The sequence below is a fragment of the Nannospalax galili genome, unplaced genomic scaffold (assembly GCF_000622305.1).
Source record: "Nannospalax galili isolate Female #2095 unplaced genomic scaffold, S.galili_v1.0 scaffold71, whole genome shotgun sequence".
Classification (NCBI taxonomy): domain Eukaryota; kingdom Metazoa; phylum Chordata; class Mammalia; order Rodentia; family Spalacidae; genus Nannospalax; species Nannospalax galili.
Window position 1 is genome coordinate 853909 of NW_008330319.1, and position 23210 is coordinate 877118.

The window sequence follows — 23210 nt, forward strand, 5'->3', positions numbered from 1 at the left end:
TTCTTCCCCAAGTTGGTAGTAGTCAGAGTATTTTGTCACAGCAATGAAGAACAAACTAGGACAAAATTATACTATGGATTCTTGCATTATTTAACATTCCATGCAAAAATAAAATAAAACAGAAGCAACGAATTTTTTTTTGCTAGTAAAGATCACTCTAGGGTTCAGGATCTAAGACAAAAGGGATATATTCATAATAATAGGAGCCATTCTTACACATTCTTTATTCGAGATTCTTTGCTAAACATTTTAAATGTACCAGTTCCTTGTTCCTAACAACAAATTTAGGAAGCAGGTACAACCATTAATGTCATTTTACAGATGGAGAAAATGGAGCTTACTATAATTTAGGGTTCTAATGCTCAAACTACTTCTCCTAGTTTACTATATGTAAATAATACCTGGCAAATATAATGTTTGAATGGCAAAATGAATGAACATTTTAGCATATGAATTCTTTTATGCAAGAAAAGACAAATGTATTTGAGGTTTACCCCAATTACTTTTAGCTCAGGGTGTTAAGTTTTTCTGATCACAAATAGCTAAAAACTATGACATTTAGCATGTTTGGTAATATTGTATTTTAAATTAGCTTTAAAACTTACACAAATTAAAAACTAACTCTGGAGAAAGTTTGATAAGGCAGGCAATATTAACTTCATTTTAAGTGACATTTCATGAGCAGTGGTAACAGACTGGCAGGGTTGCATCTCCGTGGCAAGCTGACACTTAGAGGGAATGTTCTTAGCAAAACACTTACTTCAACGGAAATTAGGTCAGCCTTTTGGAACATTCATCATGTGTATGTGTCACCAGCAAGACCCAGTCCTAAAATGAACTGCGATCACACGCAGTGGTCCCTCCTGCTCTGAACTGCAAAGGACACTCCAAACCAATAGTTCTACAAATATGTGAGTTTGGCAGAAGCTCCTGTGAAACTGAAGCCAACACCCATATAGTTGCTCTGGGAATTGAATTCCTTAATACTCTGTTTATAGAATTTTGAAACAGCAAATGGATTTGGTCTGTTCTGAAAAAAAAAAAAAAAAAAAAAAAAAAAAACAGTCTGTCCTGTGTCTTATTTGGATGAGTATCTACAGTTGCTCTAGAAGGATGTAGGCAGATGCCCCAGGTCTGATCTCGAAGATAATCTCGCCAGCTTCTGTTTGTCCCATACTATTCAGCCAGGTTGGTTTTGACCAGACATAGGTTATTATTTGCATAGATGAAAGGCCACCTCTACTGAAGCCAAGTAATTGCTACTTTGATATTGAAACTAGAGTAATCAGCAAAACACAGAACTGGAATACTTAGCAAAATCTAGAGTAGTAGAAGGTAAGATTAGGTGTATGGTAAAACCAAAACAGCATAAATGAGTCACCTCCCTATGTCCTGTCAGTAATCATGTGGCATCATTTTGGTGGTTTTAGAGCAACGAGAAGTGAAAGTTCACCTGCGTCAGCATATATGTGTTTCAGAACAGTGAACATGGTTCATTGATGACCACATCTGCCGGCACTATCTCTGCATACACCTTTTCTGAAAGGAAGTGTTCATCTTTCTCATATGTCCTTGTTGGTGAGCACCTACAGACTTAAGTATGCATTGCTCACCTATATATGAAGTGAGGTAAAGAAGAGGGTGAAATTATGAAGTGCTTATGCAGCAGCAGGAATCTCCAGGCCAAAAAGAATTAAAAGAACAAATAGATAAGTGTAGATGTGTCCATCCCATCTACATGCACTGAGGACACACCATGTTTTACATTGTTCAAATGGTAGAGAAAGATGAGAGGGTTATGGTTCCTAACTCCCTCCCTCCCTCCCTCCCTCCCTCCCTGCCTGCATATGTATACCCATCTTTTGTCTGTAACAGAGCCATTTAAAAAACGTGATAATTCTCTATGAAATGCCCACAGCAGAGATTATTTTAATAACCAAGGAAGAACTTTTAAAGTTGCAAAAATGTCTATGAAAAGTAGTATATAAAACAAAGTTTTGCTTATAACCATGTCCTTGAAAAACGTGCACCTGTTTCATTAGAGTACAGATTGCAGTGGCTCAGGAAGAAAATGGAGATGAAGAAATTCAGCAATGATTTCTCGCTTAAAAAATTTTTTTTGAAGGGGGGAAAATAATACCCACCAACTTTCTTGATCATACTCTATTAAGCCAGGACCAGGAAACAGTTTCTAATCAGCACTCTGATCTGGGCAGAGATTGTGCAGCCTTTTGTAGCAGGCCTCAGATCTGTCCTCTGTTCACACGTGCTCACTTCCAGCTGTTGTCATTGAAATCCCACATAATCTTCAAGGTCGAAGGGCAGTCACCCATGGCTGCTGCAGTTAAAAGGTTATGCTGATTTCTGTTGTCAAATATTGGCTCTTTTCTCTTCCAATCACTCCCATTCTACTTCTTTTTAACAAGAAAAACCCAGCCTAGAATTGTATTACATGACTTTAAAGTATTAAAAAGTGGTTCTCCATTGTGCTAAATCAACGTGGCCTGAACAGTCTAATTCATTCTCTTATATTTTGCAAAGAATTTTCTGGTACCTCTAAAATACTCTTTGTACTAGGTAGGCCAGCAAACTTCAATGTATTGTGATCTACATGATTTGTATGTAGTCTACCATAGTTTCTGCAGAAATGTCTAATACAGAATCTGTGATTTGATAAACACCATGAATTATAGCATCATTAACTAAGTAAATGTTACGTAAATGAGCAAGAATTGCACAGAGTGTCTAAAGAACATGAAAACTACCTATCCTTCTGTGTTAAATATCTATTTATATTTGCTTTTCCTTGTAGCCTTGAAAATGTAATTTAAAGCACCTTTTTAACAATGTATTGCTATAGTTCATCAATGGTTTTCTTTCCATGCTTGGTGAACCAAAAATCTATGTTAAATGTCTCAAAATTAGCACATGGCTCCTAGTCATCCTCTTCCCTTGTCATTACATGTGTTTTCTGGTGGCTCAGCAAGCAGGGATCTGTTAGTGGTTTCACAGCCTTGTGAATTACACCTAAAAAGAAAGAACAGGGTGATGGGCCATTAAGGGTTTTTTGCTGTTTTACATCCGTGAACCAGGGTAGCCCTCGGGTGATCCAGTTTCATGTCTGTTTCATTTAAGATAATCAGTTTCTGATATATTCAGGGAATAAATTTCCGTATTTTCCTCCAATATATGCAGGGGTTCATAGCAAAAGCTAAAGTTATTACAAATAGTTTGATCCATTTGCAAATTACCAGTCACTACTATCCATGTTTATAGAAAACTTTGTTTTAGAACATGAAAATGGTAAGGTTGCTCCAAGTCCCCCAAACTAGAGTAATTTAAAACTAAACTGATAACTGTTAAAATTAGTGTTCAAAGATCAAATGTGTAGACTACTGCTTAATTATGCTAATTGTAGTGTCCTAATTTAGTCCTCCTCACATGATGCAAAATTTTCTGTGTACATTTGAAAAAATAATCCCCAAAGCTAATGTGTCCCTGCTTTTGTGCAAGGCTAATTAGTGGTTGGGTCCACTTGGAAAATATCCATTTCTGTTACAGATCTAATATATTCGTGACTCTAAAGGTTTAGGGGATGTGCTGCATAGCTTTAGTTGTCATCCTGACACACCTGGGTTAAGGGAGCCTCAGCTGGGGAATTGCCTCCATTAGACTGATCTGTGGCCATGTCTGTGGGGCATTTTGATTGTTGGGTGATGTGGGAGGGCCCATCCCACTGTGGGCAGTGCCACCCCTGGGCAGGTTGTTCTGTATTGTATAAGAAAGCAGGCTGAGTAGGAGCTAGAGGAGCAAGCCAGTAAGCAGCATTCCTCTGTGACCTGTGCTCCAGCTCCTGCCTCTAGGTTCCTGCCCCGAGTTCCTACCTTGGATTCCCTCAGTGATGAACTGTGACCAGGAGGTGTAAGCCAAATAAATCCTTTCCTCCCCAAGTTGGTATTGGTCAGAGTATCTTGTCACAGCAGTTGGAAGACAAACTAGAACAGGGGAAATGGGAAAATTAATTTGCTAACATTAAAAAAAACAGACACTTTAAGCCTAGAGGAGGGAAAACTGGATTGAGAGTTCGTTTTCAAACATGTGTAGGGTAGTAGAACAGAAGAAAGGTAAGATTTATTCAGCCTGTACCACAGGGCAAAATTGAGGTATGTGGGAAGTTGCTGGAAGGAACACATACTTAATGAAGTACTTTAAAAACATAGTTTTTTTTTATTAATCTATATCTCATTGTCACAGCACAGCGCTGATCGCACTGTTAGCAGGTGGCCTTGGTAGTCCATCATTTCCAGTTTAGCCTGTATCATGCTTCCAATATTTGAAAACATACCAATAAGCAAAACTTTTTTTTATTTCTTAGATATTTTGCTAATAAATATAGTCCTTTAATTACTCAATGACTTGTAACTCAAACATAGAAACACTATTTGAAGTCATTGGGAAATCAAATCTAGTTTAATTAAATAATTAAAATTACTACTGTAATTTAATATAGAAATTGGTGAAAATATTACCTATTGTGAATTAAAATGAAATATTATGTAGAAAGAACTAACCATACCTGTGCCCTAATCCCAATTCTCCACTCTCCAAATGATCTCAAGCAAATCTCTGAACATCTCTAGCTTTCAGCAGCATCTTCTATAAAATCATAGTGTTGCCAGTCACACAGTTGCGAGAGGATTGGAGCTAATATGATGAAAGTTCCCAGCAGGATACCAAACACAGAAAATACTGCATAAATTAGACTTTGATGAAGATTAATACTACCCAACAGAGGATCTCCAGAAATCTTTTCTAGATAGGAACTTCACTTTATAATGCCTGTCACTTGCTGGATCCATTTTCCTAATGTAGATGTGCTAGAGTGATCACAAGGTCAGATGTGGGGTGTCTTTAGGCTCTGCATTAAGTGTTCCTCAGTCTTAGGGTTCAGGTTCCAGTTTTCTCTCTGCATACTGAACAAAATGGGGAGAGAGGGCAAGGAGCAGTGGCAGCCATGTATGTGCAGACATTTGCCAAAATCAAATATTATCCCTTTCAAATTACTGGGAAATGGTAAGCTAAAAGAAAAGTTTATTGCCAAAATACTCAGAGACTGTAAGTTGTAACTTCCCCTTGTCATTCTCCAGCACTTAATGTAATAGTGTTCTCCAACTTTACTTTACTGTGGAAACTTTTCGTTTATATATACTTGTACCATCATTTTTGTCTGCTTTTGATGGAGCACTTCAGGAGTCTATTCTTCATAACACATTTGTGGGAAGACTGATAGAAATCCTAATAGGGAGGATCAAATACCCCAGAGAAGGGCAGAAAGGACATTTTGACCACAGCAAAGAGAGTGTAATTTTGGTCACATTGGAAGCTAAGGCTTGATTTCTGGTCCTAGAGGCCAGATTTTTGTAACAAACATATAACTAAGGATTCTAAATTTCAGTTCTCCAAGAAGTCATAAAACAGTGATGGCTTGTATTTAGATGAAAGCTACATAGTATATATCATGCTGTGTCAGTGATTGAAATGGAAAGGTGAGGCCTGCACTTAGCAGGCACAGCAAATACAGATGCCTGCAACAGATTATCGACATGAACTTAATACGACAGAAAGTGGTAGGGAATGTGGTAAATTTATACTTTCATGTCCAAGTTATAAGTGTCCCTATCCAAAATATTACTATGGTTAAGACCCAGGCTGGTAAAGCAAACCATGTCTGCAGACCCAATTGGCCTCTGAGCTGCTCATTTCTGACACTGCAGATTCAAAAGGGAAAAGTTACTAGTTGTGATAGCTGAGGTAAATACTAGGTTACTATAGCAAACAGGAAATGCCTATATACAATAAAAAATGGTTAAATATATTGGTTACTCTCTATTGAAATCTGATTTTTTGCTTGGGATGCAGCTCAGTGGTAGAGTGTAGCATGTGTACTGCCCTGGGTTGGATACCCAGTGTCACACAATAAATGGAAGGAAGGAAGAGAGCAAGGAGAAAGGGAAAGGAGGACAGAGATGGAGGAGAGAGGAATGTAAATCTACAAGTTAATTTTTCTCTTTAGTAACAGTCCAGGATAAACAGCCCAGATGGCAGGGAGGCTCTACAGCACAGCGCTTCTGAAGGCCCCGGTTACTTCTGTCTTACTGCTCTGCTGCCCCCATGGGCTCTGTCTCTGTGTATACAGGAAAGAAAGAATGACCAAAGCAGGGATTTCCTTTCAGGTGTGAGGAAGAGAAGTTGGCTGTGTCGCTTGCATTCACTTTCTCACTATAACCGTTCCTAACTACAAGGCAGTTTGAGAAGTGTAGGGTTTAGATGTCAGCCACAGGTATGTGTGAACAATCGGCACACAAGGATATCATAATAGCCTTTGTTAGTCTTCTAGAAATTTCTTCTACTTTACATTAACGCATTGCTGAAAATCGTGCTGTGCTATTTTTCTTGACTGGGGGTGGAAGCAGTGACGGGGAACAAGGACTTCACATTATTTCCCATTTTTATCCCAGGGACCTCAGCTCATGCTTGACTGTCAATAAATGTTTTTTTGAATGAAAGTAGTAAGCCAAATATTGACTTTATAAATATGGAAAGCATTTCTAAATGAGAAATGATGGCAAAAACCAACTGACCAAAACTACAGGTTAGGTGTCTATTCTGAGTTCTAGTAACTGAGCAGAGAAGAGAGCAGCGTACACGCGTGGAACGTGATGGAGTAGAGACCAAGGCCACTGTGTGCACATCCGTGCTTCCTGCTTCTCAAGCCTCTTTTGCTTCATCTTTCTCTGCAGCTAAGAACATATTATATCCATCATGGAGGCAAGTCCCTGATGTGATCTAAGAAATCAGGATAGCAATCATAACCCTGTTATAGATGCATTTATAACAGACAGTTTACCGATAAAATGAAAACACTTCCTCCATATAATTAATTGAATTTTTTTTTTTTCTTAGAATTTTTTTTGAAAATTTCCAAAGTTTCTAGATACAGAACCATTTCAGGTTAATGTCAGTCCAGCACCATATGCCAATTTTTGAACTTTTAATATAAGAAATTACCAAATCATTGTTTCTCCACCACCATAAGGAGCCAATCAAGAAGCAAAATGATATGTATGTTTTCCTGTGCTTTCTTAAAATAGAGGTGTGAATTAGAGATGGCTCAGCGGTTAAGAGCAATGACTGTTTTTGCAGAGGACCCAGGTTCAATTCCCAGCACCCACATGGCTGCTATGAACCGTCCTTAACTCCAGTTCCGAGGAATTGGAAGCCCTCTTCTGACCTCTGCAGCATTGCACAACATAGGTACACTCACATACACGCAATACACTCATACACATAAAATAAAAATAATAAATAAAATATAAAAAAACAAGAATTATCTTAGAATTATCAATGAATGGTAAAATAATTTAGTCACTATATACAATCATGAATCAGGCTAAAAAGTTAGAATTTGGCCTTATTGAACCAATAGAAACATACCTCCATTTAATTCCTGAAAAGACCTGTTTTCTAAAGTAGTCTAAATTGAGTACAGAAATAACTATTACTATGCAAATAAGTGAGTAGTGACTTACATGCTACTGTAGTAGAGGACCACCAAATAAGGTTATCTAAGCCACTGAGTGAATACTCATTACACAGCCAGACTAAGGAGTTGTGCAGGGCCCTGGGACATTGTAAGAATCCGAGCCTCAAGCCATGCCCTCTGGTTTGTTGTCAGAGTGCAGAGATATGTCAAATGCGGTAGGAGGCTAGTGACATAAGACAAGCAGAGCAGAAAGTCTTTTAACTTACCTATCATTTCTCGGTCTTTTGGTGACGCTCAAGTATATATAACCTCACATTATTTACTGAGCACATATGACGTCTATGCAGCTAAAGGGAAGATAGACTGTCAAGGAGCCATATCCCTCAGGTGGCTCATGGGCCTTTAGAGGACACAGAAGAGAAAGTGAAACCCCAGAGGAGACTGGCTGGTAAGGCAGGGTTTTCTTTACAGAGCTGGTGGTCTCAACTAAGCTAATGCAGGGCCTGCACATCTCAGGCCACCCAGACTCCTGCTGCAATAGGGAGAGGGTGAGAATGAGGGAGTCTGTTCACTCTCAGTGGCTGAGGAGCACAGCATGGAAAGGCCCAGTTCTTGGCTTGTTGTTTAGTTGTGATAGAGACCCAGTTGCCAGTGGGAAGAGACTAGAGATCATCATTGTTCAACAAAATTATCTGTGCACTGCAGTTTGCCTACATCCAAAACCAGATAAGATTTGATCCTTCAGGGCCGAGAGGCCCTTGATATTGGAACAAGAAAAACAGCCAGTGTTGAATGTAAAGTCTTGTTTGTGGCCTCTTCATATACAAACTTCATATACAAACTGTGTCAAGGAAACTTCAACTTTCTTTAATGGCCAGCCCTCTGAATGGCTTGTTCCTGGCTGTCTTTCCCCCAACCTCTGAGCAGCTCTGCAGGGTCACTGTTTCTCTGCAAATCTAGCTTTTTTTCTTTCCTGCCTTAATGTTAAAAGGTAGATAGATGTTCAGTCCTCTCATGAAATGAGATTTGGTTCCCAGAAAAAGGCATTTTCCATAATAACTGCTGATATCATCGAGGCAAAGAGAGCTGCCCCTGAGCACCCATGAAAGAATCTCGTTCTTTATATTTCTGCCTCCTCATGAGAAAGGCTCATCTCTCCTCACCACGTCTCACTAACTCCCAGGTATTGAAACCTCAACTCTAATTGGGAATTCATTGAACAGGACTTCAGTGAATGAACTTTGTAGCCATTTTATATAAAATGAAAAGAGATCTGTTCCTATTTCAATCTCCTATGCAGTTGCTTCTGAACAGTAGTTCAGAATTTAGAGATAGATCATTGAGCAATGTTGCAGTGCATCAACGGCATGCTAACAGCAGTCTGTTCTGAGAGGCCCTATTCAGAACATCAATCTTGAGACCTTTCAGGAGTGTTTAATCAGCTTTCTGACTGAGATCTTTTAATGCTAATAACATCTGAATTCCAAACTGATTAAATTTACCTTTTTATTCTCATTTCCACTTTTCTCTCATTTTTCAATAAAGTAGAACAACCAAATGAGCGTAATTTCCCTGCAAGTCATTTTTATGATTCTGTGTGTGTGAGAACAAAGTATTAATCTGCTCCGGTTGCTTAGTAATTATGTTAGCCACATCACTTTTTCCGCCATTTCTTAGGTTTCATGTCTCGTTGCTGTCTTCTAACAGAGTTCATCAGCAGGTTTCCAAGTAACTGGTGAAGAAACAAAACCAGCCACTTGAAGTTAAATGAACTGTTTACACAAAACTTTTGTCTGTCAGGGACAAATTATAATTTATCTGATAATTTGGCTATAGTGTGAAGAGATGCTACCATCAGAACTTGTGACATACTTAGGCCCTTTTTCATTTTTCTGGCTTGCATACGTTCATACGTACCTGACCTTATGCACCAACCTCGAGGGCAGGCTGCACACGTGCCTGACCCTATGCACCAGCCTGGAGGGCAGGTTGCTGAGAGAAGAATGAAATGATTTTTGCAGTGACTTTCTCAAGATCACACAAGATCCTAGTTTAAATGGGACTAGATTTGGGGGAGGGGCACAAATGTCCATTAAATAATGCTGTACTTTGACTTCATTTTTCCTGTATCTCCCAAAACATGAGCTGCAATAACAACCACAGCATACATTCAGGCCTTTCTTCCCAGAACCAATGGTTCCTTCTCCACCAGGAGCCCCATCTGAGCATCTAAGTGGATGGTCTTTCCTGTCCTGGTCCTGTTCAGTTTGGAAGGAGCATATGGAAAGCTCACTTTTATTTGGATAGTTTAGTTTTCCAGTGCAGATTTGCTCAGTTTTAGTTTGATCCTATTATAAGAAATAAGAAAATGAGACAGAAAGAAGTTCTATGTTTTTATTCAAAAGTGAGACCAGTTAGTTTTATTCAGTCAGAGACATCTCTGGAGTATTTACCACTTGCCAGCTACCTGCCTGGGTGCTGAAGCAACACTTACACAGAAGAGACTCTTATAGCTCAAAGGGTTCACACTTGATATGAAAGAAAAGAAAAATCGCCATTGCATGTACCAGGTGCTATGTTAAAACTATGCATGGGACATTTGGTCAGAGCTGAAAAAAAGAAAAAGAGGTCTAACATCTTTTCTAATACTCTTCCTACTTGTTTCGTTCATAGAATTTATACCAGTTATACTTTTTCAAATAACCTATTTTAAATGTTTTTGTCTGTATCTGTTGAGGAACTACAAAATCTCTGAAACTGTATAGCAACTATATATCTAGCACAGTGCCTGGTACATGATAGGTACTCAGTAAATATTTGTCAATTGAGTGAATGGTCAAGATCTACCTGTCAATGTGACAGCTCTGGCTGCAGAGTGGAGAGTGTATTGGTGAGGAAGCCAAGACTGACAGTAGACAGAAGATGGTTTGGAGGCTCCCCATCATGCTATTGAGAAGCGGGGAGACCCAAAGCCTCAGTCATGGGGAGGTGAGAACATGCATAGTAGAGTGACACAGACAGGAAGAAGAGTTAGTGAGGATTCATTGGATTGCTTAATTGTAAGATGCCAGAGTCAGGCTAACATGAAAACAGAAAGCTAAATAAACAATGGATGATGCATTTAAAAAGAGGATTCAAAAAAGCATGAAGGAAATGAGTTCCACTTTGGACATGTTGGGTCCCAGGCTACCTGTGGGCTATCGGAATAGAGTATCCAACAGACATTTAAAGTACAGGTTTGGAATCCAGAAGTGATCTTAGCAAGTAGGTTTGAGCACCATTGGCCAAAAGATCCACTCATCTCTTCATTCACAAATAGTCTCTACTTTCAGGCATTAAGTTTCCAGTGATGAACAAATCAAACATCAATCTAATTTTCACAATTATCATAGTCTAAACTGATTGCTGACGTCATGAAACAAGATAAAATAATTTAGAAATTACACATACACTAATAGGGAAGAAGGTGGAGTTGGGGGAGGAGAGAGAGAGAGAGAGAGAGAGAGAGAGAGAGAGAGAGAGAGAGAGAGAGAGAGAGAGAGAGAGAGAGAGAGAGAGAGAGAGAGAGAGAGAGAGAGAGAGAGAGAGAGAGAGAGAGAGAACACTTTAGAGAACAGTAGCATTTAGGAGGTAAGTGGGCATAGACAACCAGGAGAGGGTATCAGTTTGTTCACTGGATGAATTCAGAGGACATCCTCCCCCAAGTCCTTGCGTAAAGCTCAACTTCGGTTTTCAAGTTATATCAGTTGCTTTCAGAGTTTGGTAGTGAAACAGATACCAGCCTGTAATTCATGACGCAAAAAGAGTTGATGGAGAGCTGCAGACCAAAGTGAACTTTCCCCTTCTGCTGTGAGCTTCCTCATGTTCCTTTGTGTGTTGTGTCTGCCTTAGTATACATTGTAGCTGGATTTCCTTTGTTGTGATCTATGGGATAAGCGTCATCTTAACTGTGTCCCAGTAAAAAGAAATGTTATGATTTGTTTTGACAAGACTTCTTTAAGAGACTATTTATTTGTTTTCATTTTTTTGTTGTTGTTGTTTTGTTTCTTTTTTGCTTCTCAGTTCTCCTAATCCCAAGAGACAGCACTCCAGCATTTAGCAAATAAGAATCCCGTAGACATACCTGACTGTGGGCTGCTTAGACAGATGAAAGTCCCAAGCACTTTTAAAAGTGAACTTTTGCCATTTAGTTTTAAAAAGCAGATTATGGCTGCTATATATCCTAAAATGTAGAATTATTTTAAGTATCATAGATTATGTATGTTATATAAAAGTTAACTGAAAATTTTAAGTCTCAGTAAAAATCTTACTTATTCAAAAATCTATTGTAAAGAAGAATTCATAGGTCTATTTATGATCTCTAAAACATTATTTTTTGCAAGCTTTTTGATTCATATGTTCTGATACAAGTAAATTTACTTCCCCTTAGTAATGCATAAAACCAAGCTTTTATCAAACTATCACATTGCGTATGAATTTGCTATATATTCAGATGGTCCATTTTCTTATGCCAAATTTCTTAAAAGTACATGTCTTATTGCAAAGAATAGTTGCTTTTTAAAAATCTCTCCTGCTAAAAACTCTTTCTGAGAGTCAAATTTTAAAGCAGGTAAAGATTAAGATGACACCACAGGCAGATTTCGCAAGTAGAAGCTACCTGTGGAGGACTCATAGAATCAAAATTACAGAGGCAGGAATGGGAACCACCTGTTGTAGACTGTGTATCCATTACTATTTGTAAGCTTTATGTTTCTGAATATACCATCAAGTTATGTAGTGATTGCAGATAGTTGTAAAATTATGTATCTAGAGGGCAATTAATTATATTCAATAAAAGTGAAGCAAACACAAAATTTAACATGAAGCAATTTTTAAACATTTATTTTCTCAGAAAAATCAGCCAACACAAAAAAAACTCTTGTTATCTAAACAAATCTAAAATTTTATTTGTGTACAAAATAATTATTTTTCTCATGTTTTAACACTTGAACTTGTATTTCCTCTCTGGCTTAAAAAAAAAAAAGTCTTTCTATAGAGGGAATATCTTTAAACCTTGCTTGATTTAAATGAATGGATAGCTAATCCTGATCAGATGTTTCTGTGAAGAATAGTATTTCAAACCATTACTGAACTTGGCTGTCCTGGCAGCTTCCTAGGGATGCTGTTCATCCCCATTGTTAAGGCCTGATTGGGGGGGTGGGTAGGTCACCCAGGGTAACCATTTCTTTGAAATTCTCTTTTGTTTCAGATTTCCTGTTGATTTTTTTTTTTTTTTTTTACCATCTCAAAAATCACCCAGCTGTTGTGTCATAGCTTTGCACAACCTCCAGACTCAGCCCCAAAGCTGTCTGTGTTACAGAATGACTATGCCCTCCCACAGGGACACCGAGGGATGGGGTGTGAGATTAGGCATCACACGCTTAATCATAGTGAGATGAATGTTTACAGTTCTGTTGTCAAATGTTTTCTGTTTATGACACTTGGTTTTCTTCTGTTTTTGTTTCCGCAGGACATTTGGGCTTCCAGGACAGTTTTGTCACATCAGGTGTTTTCAGTGTGACTGAACTAGTAAGAGTGTCACAAAGTAAGTATAATTTTGTTCTGATTTGGTCCAGATTTAGGCTTTGTCTTTCCTCTCTCACTAGGCCTACTAGAGACATAAAAAGCTTTTACAAGCCCTCTTTTGTTCCTTTCCTTAGAAAATATATACCACCTGGTTGTGCAAAAGCCAAGATTTTTAAGTTGGAAAAAATATTTTAACGTGAAGCATTAGAGGAAGAAGTGTCTATTAGAACTATTAGAGTGTCTCACATATTCTGAGTATATAGTGTGAACTTGACTTAAAAAGATCCTGAGTCTTCCCTCTGATTTGTAAGAAAGTCTACATTTTAAGAGAATTTGTTTCTGACCTTTACACAATGCTAATGTTCTCAGTATGAGTGACACAGTGTGGCACAAGCATTACCAGCTTGTCAATAACAACTTCAGCAGCTAGTGAGGATGACCCACCATCACCTGATTCTGTTGATCAAAGGCCCATTGATTATATGTTTCTTATGGCATAATCTAGATAGTTCCAGAAATGTGGACGTTTGCCTCTCTGTCTCTGTCTCTCTCACATACACCACACACACACGCACACGCACATGCACACACACACACACATGCACACACACAAGAGTTGCCTTCTTTCAAGAATATCTCTGGTTTGTTTGTGAGGTTTCGATTTCTTTTTTGGGGCGGGGGGGGGTCTCCCTGTAGCTCCAGCAGGCCCAGCAGGCCTGGAACTCACTATGTAGACCAGGCTGGCCTTGACCTCAAAGAGATTCACCCATGTCTGCCTCCTGAGGACTGGAACAGAAGGTGTGCACCATCACGCCTAGCCAAGAATTTCTCTGTTTTAAAGTATGCCTACAATAACTGTCATGCTTGAAGTTTCAATTAAAAAATAAATACCAACTATTAAAAGTTTACTCTCTTGGGGCTAGGGAGATGGGATGGCTTAGTGATTAAGAACACTGGTTGTTCTTACAGAAGACCCAGGTTCGAGTCCCAGCACCCACATGGCAGCTAACAACTGCTCGTAACTCTAGTTCCAACAGCCTCTTCTGACCTCCGTGGGCATTGCACAACCCGGGTGCACTTAACCTACATGCAGGCAATACGTGCATACAAGTAAAATAAAAATAATAAATAAATTTTCTTTTAAAGTTTAAAAAAAGTTTACTCTTTTGTCCCCTACCTACTCCAAAATGTACAGACAAGTAAAACTTATAAACAAGACTTTCACATGGCATTAAGTCCTTTATGGAATGAAATGGAGTTCATAACCCGCATTCTCTGTGTTACAGGCTTGTAAGGATATCTAGGTAAGTCAGTTATCTTCCTAATGTGATGTTGGGTCAGGAAAGTCAAGTCAGCCTGATCTTCCAAACTCAGATGCTTTCAGCTCTTGTTTTAGTCCCCATAGGCGGAAAGAATCTTGAGGGTCCAAAAAGTGGAATACGATATGTGGTTGGAGGAAAATCCAGGGACTCTGAGCATTCAGTATCTGCCAAGCACTATGCTAGGCCTTTGAGGATGTTGCATCAATTAATCCTTGCAACATGCTCATCATATGCAAAATTACCCCCATTTTTTACAGATGAGTTAAACTTAAGTATCTATTAATGTCACTTACCTGAAGTTGAACAGCTAAATCTCAGTATGGCTAAAGTCCATGCTCTTAGGCTAGCTCACAAAAGTTTGAAATCATCTACAGTGTAAGATTAAACCTGTAAAATAGTGAGACGGTAACTGCATGCTGAAATTCTGGGAATCAGAGAGGCCTTGTTGACACTGGGGTGTGCATGCGTAGTAGGGTCAGAGTCCTCAGGGAGAAACAGTGGGGCAGCAGTGGAGAAGCTGCTGTTGTCTTAATGAAGTTTGTTCAAAGTCTCAGTCAGTTCAAGAGGACCTCAGTGTCTTTGTTGGACGAGGGAACATATGCTGCCCTGGTTCTTCCACGACTGATTAGCCAGTTATTCACCGCAGACAGATAACAATGCATATGTCTATATTTTTTACTACATAAGACTTTTAAAAGTGATCAGTAGTCTATATTTTTCTTAAAATATTACTAATAGTCATAAGAGTATATATATATATTATATATATCAGAGCCTACCTGTTATAACAGCCTTAGCAGAAAGAATATTTATTGAGCCTTTATTGAGATCCAAAGCATAACTGATTTTTTAAATCCTTTAATATTAGAGCCCTGGGCCATTTCATTCTGCCTTGGCTACTTGGATGCTTGCATTTAGCCATCATTACCAGGAGCATTCCAGGCCTGGAGATTATAAGAGGCTAGGCAGCTCAGAACCATCCCCAGCATCTGCCCTTCCTCCTTTCCCATATTTCCAGTTCAGGTCTCCTATCCAAGCTTGATTAGGCCTCCACTCAGTCTAACGCAGCACGGTTGCCAAGTGAATTCTACATGTGCTTTCAGGGCTGCCAGAGGGGATGCCCACCCTGAGGGCTAAGTTTGCAGAGGGTTGTGGATGGTTTCTTGTGCTGGATGAGGTGGGGAGCAGGTTAGCTGAAGCCTAGTGTGAGCATCCTTCAGCTCCCGAATGCTTTTCAGTTCTGCACACTGCTGTGTAATCGCTCCAGAACTCACTCACACATGACCTGTGCTGACTGAAACAGTTTGGCAAGAGTGGGACTGGGCTGTGTCAGCTAAACCATGACTTCAGTCCAAATTGGTAGACTCTATCCCAGAGGCCCCCCCCCCCCACTTCCTTGTAGATTTTTAATCTAGGTTTGCCAGGGCCTATTTTACAGATCACCTTGGCTGCTAGAATAGGGATCTCCAAGCTCAGGCCTTCACCTGCATATCTTTCTAAAAGGCATACCTGAAGTGGAGTCTCTGCTCATTCCTCACAGTGCTATTGCTGCCCCTTTTCTTCTTGCACCCACGTGAGGAATGCTGAGCCTCTATGTTAGAGCTGCAGGGGAACTTCTTGCAGATAAATGGGACTGAGAAGCACTGTGCATCCTTGAATTAGATATGAGCTAACCAGCAGTATGTTGGTTAAACACAGGATGTTAGCCTTGTTAGGAGCATGTGAAGTGTTAGTATGAAAAAGTATGAAATATGACACTGCTTCAGTTGGTGCTTCTGTGGCTGGACCAGTGTCCCTTCACACAGATGAAGGATGCTGTGGTACTCAAAGGCATCCAACATCTTGCTCTCTCTTTTGCTGCACTCAGCCACACCCCTACAAGTATTTGTTGTGATTACTTCTCTAACCACATTATAGAATGAAGTAGACCCAAGAAGTGTGGGATTTTAGTGAGTGCTCATTTCTTGTTGAGGTGATACACCTTTAATTTAACTAGTACATTTAAGAAAAAGAGTAATGTCATATAAAACAAAATAAGTAAAATAGTTTGAAAATTTCCCAAGGTGTGTTTTCAGGTACAATTTTATTTTTCAATTAACAGACTTTAATTTTTAATTTTTGGTGGCACTATAGATCAAACCCATAGCCTCAAGCATGCAAGGCAAATCCCATCCACTAAACTACATCCCCAGTCCTCTGTGTGTGTGTGTGTGTGTGTGTGTGTGTGTGTGTGTGTATGTTTTAGACCCATTTTTAGGTTTATAATTTTCAGAGTCCTTTATGCCACCTCCCTAACAATTTCCCATATTAGTAAAACTTTTGGTGGTATGCTACAATCTGAACATCAATGAACCAGTATTGACACGGTTATTAACTGAAGCCTCTAGTTTATATGAGCATTCTTTCTTCAGCTCCTGGTCCTGTTATACATTGTAAGGGTCTCAACAAATATGTAATGGCATGTATCCATTATGATGTATCATGCAGGATAGTCTCACAGCCCTGAAAGCATGGAGCCCCACCTCTTCATACCACCCCCACACACCCTAATGTGAGAGTTTCATGCCCCTCCTGAACCTCTTCCTTGGTGTCCCAGCCCCACCTGTTCTGCCACCTCAGCACAGTCACGGCTAGTTATGGCCACATTATAGTGTGGATACTTGCTGGCACTCAGTAATGATAGCCTTTCTTGAGCGGTTTCTCTTTCCAGCTGCTAGTATTCAGTTTTTAAATTTGATAGTAAAAATCTTGTCTTCTCCCAGGTTTCCAGTTTGTAACTGTAATCTAGGAGGGAGGTGCTATTTTAATATTTGCACACAGAGATTCACTGAAGTAACTATGTGCTAATTGTGTCATTTGTAATAGTGTTGCTACCAAGGTGGCAACAACAGAGAAACTCCAGTAAGAGCAGCTGTCTCAGCCTCACAAATTCCTAGGCAACAGTTAGCCATGCTGCTTGACATGATATAGGGAGCCGCTGGACAGGACTACTGCTGGCTGTGGGAGCTGCAGGCACCTACGAACTCTGTCTCACCCTGACCTCCTGCCCACCACCCTTTAATTTTTGACATTATTACCTACTGTTTGTGGAAGGGCAAAAGAGTTCTGGTTTTGTAGGAAAGGAAGCCTATCACATGAAGTGTGTATTTGTTCTGTTGCTTCCTTTTCCACATGTGGTAGGACCATCTGAAAGCAGTTCTAGTTATTTATTACCTTAGTCCCTGGGAGGGAGAAAGCACAGACCACTGCACACTGGGCCAGAGAAAAAGACAGAGGCATCCGGTGCCTGCCGGGGAGGGGCCCACAGGAGCTGACAATGTGGTTCCGAATCACTGACGTTGTTTTAGCATAATCCTATGAAGAAGGAGACAGGAGCCATCTGCTGAGATGCTGCTTTCTCACACAAGGCCGTCTGAAGGCATTTCCAGATTGGCCTCTCCCATAAGTTGCCCCGGAGAGCCCATTCTGCTGGCTGCTGAGTGTCACTCTTCAAGGGCTGTCTGTCAAGCCCACTCTTGTTTATTTTGCGCCAGTGTTTCCTCAAAGTATGTGCTCTGAGGCTGCCAAATGTCCCTCCTGGTGTGAACTCAGAAAGTTCTCCCCCAAACTCCACTACTGCTCATTTCCTTCTAAAGTGCTGACTCTGTTTTTCTTGAAGTTGTTGGAGTGACTCTGAACCCTTAAAGGCTTCAGAGGGAAAGAGTAAAAACCGCAGATACACACAGGCCATTGTGCTTCTGGCCTGGTGGTTCTGATTGCCAGCAGTGGTTTGTACACCCAGGCTGCCTGCAAGGGTTAAATAAACTTCATGCCTCGGAATGACTTCACAGCCCTGGAATTCTGCAAAGCCAGGATTCTCAGTACACTGTGGCCAGCCTTAGCGTCTTTGGGTGTGAAAACCGCTCTCAGCTACCCAGCCTGTGCTCTGGTTCCTGCTGCCTGGCTGCAGAAGCTATTGAAATCCAGCAACTGAATTGCCCTGGCTCCACCACAAAGCCCTGCTGCCGGGTGGACTTCAGGGTTCCCGAGTTGTTTGTTAATGGAAAGTGGCAGTGAATGGAGCAGGCCTATGCCTCAGCCTGGCATGAGGTGGCACCCTAGCGGCTGCTTCCTGCCTTGGGAATGTGCACTGTTGATATTCACATGTTGGAATCATCATGGAGTTCCAAATACAGTTCATTCCAAACTTCTTTTCAAGTCCCTAGGCCCTTAGTGTGGCTTCAAGTGCCCCCATCCAAGAGGTTTTTTTAGGCCAGCAATTTTGTAAGAACTGTTGGCCAGAGCCTGACCTGACATGGTACGACTACTAAAATAGAATTAACTCAGCCACGAGGTACAATAAGAAAATGAGACTTTGGTAACAAGTTCAAACTTGAAGATACAAATTGTTCTTACTGACCGATGAAGAAATGGGTCTTGGGTAAGAAGTCCCAGGCATTCAGTCTTCGGGGGATGCCACTTAAATATTTGCAGTCCTTTGGATCTTTATTAAAACAGAATAGATTTGAAACCTCTTGTCGGAGCAAGTGGCCTGTTGGCTCTCTCCTCTATTGAGGGACACTATAATAGTGATCATGGCATGGAAATTAATTTTTAAATAATTGATATTCTTAAGCAAGGTCTTAGTTTGAAAGAAACTGTGTGGGGCTTGAGCAATAAAGGAAGAAGGAAAAAGTTGATAATAAAAAATAGACTGCAGCCCAGCACAGACAGTTGCTGTGACCTTGCCTTTGTTTGCCATTACACAATTCAATGGCAGGCCACTCAAACTATGCTCTCGATCAATATCCTATTAAAGCAGCACAAAAAGTCTCCATAAACTTAGTGGTTAGCTATGTTTATAAATGGAACTCGGCATAATTAGATGGTCAATAGCAGGCTCTACTAGTAATTTTAAAATGAACATCACACGTTTTATATGTGAAGTCAGTGCCACCTCTTCTAGAAGGAAGATATGGTGTGTACACAATAGGCTGGATGCCCTATATCCAAAATACAGCTTTTAAAGAAAATCTGTTATAAGTCACATGGTAAGAAATGCCGATTGGCTCCATTAGAAACATTTTTTCCAATCTAAGCAGTCTTAATCTAAATAGAGTACAGCATTGCAAATGCTTCTTTTCTAGTTTTAATCAACCCCTCATCCAGAAATAAAATAATAAATATTGCCACACTCTGAGGAAGAGAAAAAGATCAGTCTGGCTGGCTTAATTTATCAGGTTTCCTCCAGTATAATTCAATAAATTTTCAAAACAAATATTGAAATTGAATTAGTGCAGAAAAATGTTTTGTTGTCCAATTTTTTCCTTCACTCATTTGGAGTGAGGAGTGGATGGTAAAGCTCGCAGTAAATAGAATGGACTGGCAGTAGTAGAGATTTTTATCACTGCCGTTTCTTCTGAATCCCAACTCACATATGGATGGCTAAACCTGATTTCTATCGCATCCTATCGTCCAAAAGAACCACTAAGGTGAGAGATGGCCCCACCCATCTTTGTCCTCAGTTGACTCAGCCCTACTGTTTGACATGCGTGCATACCCTGTGTTGGATGTATGCCCTGGCCATCATATTGGGACCACTGTGCAGGCTACATTTAGAACTAGAGCATGGTAGGCTTATGATATCAGGCAGTGCTGTGCACAAGTGTCTTGTCCTTTCTGGTACACTTACGCGCCTGTCATCTTCCTGGTTAGAGCTGACCATACAAGTACTCAAAGCAGGATTCTAGTCTTTGTTGTCTGTCCTTAACTAAATTTACCAGATTTGAAGCACTATTATGATAAAGATTGGACCTATGGAAAAGAAAAGTACATAATACATTCATATACATGCTAATTTGTTGTCGTGGTCTCCATAGGTCTTTCTATTTCTAATCTTTTCCAGGTAGCTCATTGCTTATGCTTCCTGTGTATAACACAGGCTTCCATGTTCAAGATGGCAGCATGGTGTCACAGAAGAGTTCAGGATTTAGAGTTAGGGATGAAGTGTTGAAACTTCATGATTGTAGGACTTGGACAATATTCATAATGCCCCTCATCTGTGTTTTCTTTGTAAATTATACTCACTTATTTAATAAAAGTATTTGAAGTCCCAGCTGTATGATGAGCATAAGTCTGAATACTGAGGTGATGGTACTTGAGGAATGCTAAAGGGCGACATGGGCAACACTTGGGTTGGATTAGTGGGGGCCCAATAATGGTAATGACCATGATCATTACTGAGCAAAGCCTTTGCCCTTGATCATCCACTTTGTGTTCAGAGCTGATCCTCGAACTGACCACTACCAGCAAATTTATTTAGAAATATGCCTGTGTGATAATTAAGAATGATCAATTTTATAATTATGTTCTAATAATTGGTCTATTATAACCATTATAGTGGCCCCTCTGAGTTCACAGTTGTGATAGGATAAGAGCCTTCATTCATCTATTTATAACATAATTATTCCTTGTGATTTTAGCCAAATCCTATATTTCTACAGTATTCCAAGTAACTAATGGGCATCTAGCAGGTAACAGGGCATTTTTAAATTCTCTGTCTGACACTGACACAGTACAAGCTTATTAAGTAGTCAGCCATGATTGAATTATTGTATCAGCATTTTAAGATACTTAATTCTGTAGTATTTAAAAATTTTGCTTCTATTTATGAACAAAAATTTGGGAGGTCATTACTGACATGATGCTTTTTAGTAGATCTTTATGTGCTCATAAGCCTTACTTTTAAGAGCAGATATTAATATCTAATAAGTGACTTTTAGAAACAAAAAAGGCTTTTTTGTGATTTCCAAAAGGCTGATAGAAATCATTTATTGCCCCACAATAAGGTCACAAAGAGCATTAAGAGTTGGTCTGGAATCCGATCCTTGCTAACCCTCACTGACTGGAAAGGCTGTTGGCAGTTGCCCTGTAGGCATGTCTAGGATGAGGCTGGTAGAGCACATTCAGCAAAGCTGTACTGTAAATCAAATGCTAAACTAAACTATCCAGCATGTGACTTATAATAATACATTTTAACACCCACGATTCCTCGATAGGTGGAGGAAGAAAAAATTAAGCAGTTCTTGGTGAAAATCCTGAAAATGCTTATTTTTGTTGACATCTGGATTAGTGTATTGTTGGGAAGGGACTCTGCTGAGACAGTTAATGGTCAGAAAGTACCAGAGCGCTCTTGGAGAACAGGCTTATGTGTACAAGCCCTTCTATGGTTTATAGATCATTGTAGTGAAAAGACCTCTTGGGCCATCAAATCCCTCCTCTGAATCCCATGACTGAGGCTGTATTTTATACTAAAGGGGTACCACATTTAACTTCAACCAAAAGCGAAGATGAGATGATGCTCTGAAATGCAGAAAATCAATTCCAGTCCCAAAGGTAGAAGCCACTAATGCAAGAGATCAGTCAGCATCTCTCACCCCTCCATGGCTGCTCTTCTAGACTAAGTGTCAGGCCCTCTATCTAGGAGAATACAAGCTGACTCTCCTCAGTTGAAGACCTGGAACAAAGAAGTGGGGGGAATGAGGGTGGCATCACTGTGCCACTTATGTGGTAGGTGATAACTTGAATCTCACTGAATTCACCTCCCTAATAATTCCCGAGAAAGGACAGACAAGGAGAACAGAAATGTGGCTTTTGCCCTGTTTCTTTAGGCAGGTGTCTAGGAAATACCTGCACCAAATTCCTGTGCTATTCCTGAGTATGTTGCTCATCACAGCCCACTTTCTCACCTGTAATTTAGAATAATGTTAATAGAGCCATAGGGATAGTATAGGATGAAATAAGATGTGTTAGATGAGATACCCAGCACACTGACTGGTATGTAATGAAGCTCAGTAGACATAAGTTCTTTTGCTGTTTTTCATTAACATGCTCATAAGATTTTAGTTCAATTCAGTAAACACTTGTTGCACATGTAATCTGTGAATCAACCTATGCTGTGTGCTAAGAGGGATAGGGAAATAAGCAGCAGATGGCCCCTTCCTCCATGGGGCATATGTCTGAGCTCGTCAACCTCCAAAACTAAGCTTTCTTTATGCAATAAAGTGCCTGAGTAGGAATAACTTGCAAATTATTTCGTAGTACTTAGTCATGAAAGGTAAACCATCATCATGATTCAGACTGGGGTAGGGCAGATGTGTTATTCTTATTGTAATAAAGTTGATTTTTTTTTCAAACATTAAGATTCATCCACTCATATCATTCCATCCCCTCCTACATGCGTACACACACACACACACACACACACACACACACACACACCACCTACAGACGTTCTTTAACTTGTGCCCACAAGTCATGGCTGTGTGAATGAAGTAGTCTGTCTGTGCTAGCAGCTGCCTTTCATGAGGTTAAGCATTCTGTTGGCTTTTGGCACCTAGCACTACATTTCAGATAAAGCATTGCTTAAATCTTTTAATGGCGGGCAAGCTCATTTTCACATGGAGGGAAATCCATGTTTTAGTTCAGTGCCTTCCTCTTATGTTCCTGCTTGAAAAACCCAACTCCTAGCCTGCGTTTAGCCACATCCTTTAAAAACAAGGGTTAAAAGGGGGAGATCAGCACAGGGTTTACAGACCAGAAATCTGCTTGGCAAAGGACTTGCTGAAGACAGTGGTGTAGAAGCTTCAGAGAAAGTACCTTTGTGATTGATTTCCATTCAAGTCAGACTGACTGCAGTGTGGTCATTTTTCTAGCCTATAACTGCTCACACTGCAGCAGTCTGCTATCTGCAGGGCGTCTGAATTATAGCAGTCTATGTCCGTGTTACCTCTTACACAAAT

The 23210-nt window shown here is 39.9% G+C and overlaps 1 protein-coding gene across 3 annotated transcripts in view; it reads left to right on the plus strand.

Annotated features, from left to right (window-relative positions):
• Nucleotides 1-23210, plus strand: part of Nfia (nuclear factor I A) — a 377440-nt gene that overhangs the window by 235419 nt on the left and 118811 nt on the right. For all 3 annotated transcript variants that reach the window (XM_008844440.3, XM_008844432.3, XM_008844449.3), the window contains exon 4: nucleotides 13053-13127. In XM_008844440.3, coding sequence (XP_008842662.1) covers nucleotides 13053-13127 — 75 coding nt within the window. The remainder of the gene's footprint in view (nucleotides 1-13052; nucleotides 13128-23210) is intronic.